The 2365-nt window shown below is 50.6% G+C and overlaps 2 protein-coding genes across 2 annotated transcripts; one reads left to right on the forward strand and one right to left on the reverse strand.

Moving 5' to 3' along the window:
• The first annotated feature begins 395 nt into the window (after window positions 1-395).
• Window positions 396-1270, forward strand: PPTG_20213 (hypothetical protein). Its single transcript, XM_008918884.1, has one exon. The coding sequence runs from the start codon at window positions 453-455 to the stop codon at window positions 1125-1127; it is 675 nt and encodes a 224-aa protein (XP_008917132.1). The 5' UTR covers window positions 396-452; the 3' UTR covers window positions 1128-1270.
• Window positions 1271-1964: 694 nt separating this feature from the next.
• On the reverse strand, window positions 1965-2093 carry PPTG_24902 (hypothetical protein; the record flags this gene model as incomplete). The annotated part of the gene is made up of 1 exon (XM_008918885.1): window positions 1965-2093. One exon carries the CDS (start codon window positions 2091-2093, stop codon window positions 1965-1967), a length of 129 nt encoding a protein of 42 aa, XP_008917133.1.
• Window positions 2094-2365: the final 272 nt, after the last annotated feature.

A 2365-nucleotide genomic window follows, 5' to 3' on the forward strand; every position in this document is an offset into this window, starting at 1 on the left:
ATGACTCTGTATGATAATGCATGAAGTGCCATAGATCTTCTTCAAAATGTGATCGACCTAAATTTCTGGTGGTTCATCCTGTAATGCAACCTTGCAATGTAGCCTTGAGATTCTCAAGCCCTTGTCAATGAGAAGGGCTGGCGTAGGCTCAACATTTGGAAGTAAATACTGTATTGAAGTATGTCCCGGCTAATCCGCAGAAAGCCTCCTGTCGATTGAAGACCCATCGCAATTTATTTCCTAGAGCGCAGGACTCGACGCCTGAGGCGATACACTGCAGGCTGGTTGTAAGCGAGGTCACCATCCGACAATGGATCCGTAGTAGCACCGGGGAGCGATTCACGACTCGCGGCCAGCAAAAAGCTCACAAGACCCCCGTTGTCATTCTGCTATTTGCTTCAGACCACCAGAATAGCTAAAAGCTTCAAAGCACATTCCAGACACAGATTATCATGAAGACGTACGCTGCTTTCGCTGCTTCCGCCCTTATCGTGGCCACCACGATGGACTCGACCACGGCCATGCAGTCGTACCTCGAGGAGATCCCGAACGGCAGCTTGTTCACGCAGGAGCTGGGCCACCCGGGCAAGGACAGCTCGAAGTTCACCAAGTTCGGTACTGCTTTCGGTGCCGCGGACCACACGTGGACGGCTGAGTTTTGCAAGGCTACGTTCCCTGGCGCTTCGATGACGAACGGTGAGGCGTTCGGTGACCCGTGTTGCACGTGGAAGAAGGGCGGCAAGCCGGACTTCACGGTGAGTGCTTTCACGACGACTCCTGGCAAGGCTACCACTTGCGCTTCTGGTGGCGGTGGCGGCAGTGCTGCTGGTGGCAGTGCCGCTGGTGGCAGCGGTGGTGCTGAGACTCCTTCGGCTGAGACCCCGTCGACGGAGACGCAGGGATCGGGAACCGAGACGGAGAGCTCAGGTGCTGAGACCCCTTCGGCTGAGACCCCGTCGACAGAGACTGAGAGCTCTGGAGCTGAGACGCCTTCTGCTGAAACACCGTCGATGGAGACCCCTGCGCCGGCTACTGGCGGATCTTCGATTGGTGGTGGTTGGGGTGCTCCACCGGCCACGGGTGGCGGCGGCTGCGGTGTCCGTCGTGCACGCAAGTTCCGTCACTAAGCGAATTGCGACTTTTGTGATCCTTTGTATCAATGTTATGCGTCGTCCTTAAGAGAACAGAACGAACGAAGTCTCGAGGCGTTGTCGTAGTACTGTAGTAGGTTGTTGTCTAATAGACAAACTGAGAACTTTTACTCGCTCTTGCTTTAATGTTATGCACAGCTGTTGGTAACTAAAAAGGTCTTTTAATTAAGAAAGAGATAAAGTTAAGCAAGACATCATCTTGTGATACAATCAACATGTAAAGCGAGAATGGAAATATAATAAAATTAAAAGAGAGAAGAGCATTATGTTTATTATGCTTCTCTTTTGTCGCTGGAGTATCCTGAAATTCTCGAGATACTTTTAGGTAATCGAATATATCTGTCATTTACCTATTTAAATTTTGTGGAGATAATCAAGAGTTCGATATGCATGTCGTTTTTCCCGGTAAGCTCGATTGGGTCTGCTAGACGCAATCGCATATCCTTTCAGCGACAACTGGATCACGGACAACAGGAGTCAGGCATATCGAGATTACCAGGCGTTTCTGTAGGTGCTGGGGCAGTCGCGGAAGAACTGTGCTTCCGTCGCCGAAGTAGTCATATCGGTAGTCGGGTTTTCAATGACCGGATCTTGACAAAGTCTGTGAACTGAGAATTGTCGTTGCCTGGATTTTCAAGCTCCTTTAGAAAAACTCCCTTTTGTAGATACTAGGTGAGACCCACGAAGGAGTTTATTAAGGTGCAACGATAATAAGGGCGATAATAGGTTTTCATCGCATTTTCATTGCAGATATATCATTAACAAGGTGATTGTGTTGAATTGGAAAGTAAATTCTGCTCGCTCACCTGCGCATCAACACTGACGGAAAATTCCTATCGCAGCCATGAAGCCATGTGCCGCCTCGGAAAAGATTCTCGAATGCATTCCGCCGAAGCGGTGCCAGTAGATCCACGAATCGGCGAAAGCTTGTTCTGGCTTCATGCCAGAGCGAGATCGGCGTTGAAAGGCAGCTTCGAGTCCAGCGCAGCGACGACACCCCGAAACGTTGAGGTTGAGATAGACGTCTCGTGTTGACTGTCCAGAGCAAACTCGCTGACGTTGAAGCTGTCACGATTGTTGCGTTGCTTTCGCTGTCAGCGGCTGGCTCGGTGGCACCTTTGCGGCTGATGGATCTCGCAGTTCCCTCCACCGGTAGGTCCTTCACGTAACCGAGACCTCAGCAAAACTCTTTTTCTTGTGGTGAGTACCTGCAA

The sequence above is a fragment of the Phytophthora parasitica genome, assembly GCF_000247585.1.
Source record: "Phytophthora parasitica INRA-310 unplaced genomic scaffold supercont2.352, whole genome shotgun sequence".
Lineage (NCBI taxonomy): Eukaryota > Oomycota > Peronosporomycetes > Peronosporales > Peronosporaceae > Phytophthora > Phytophthora nicotianae.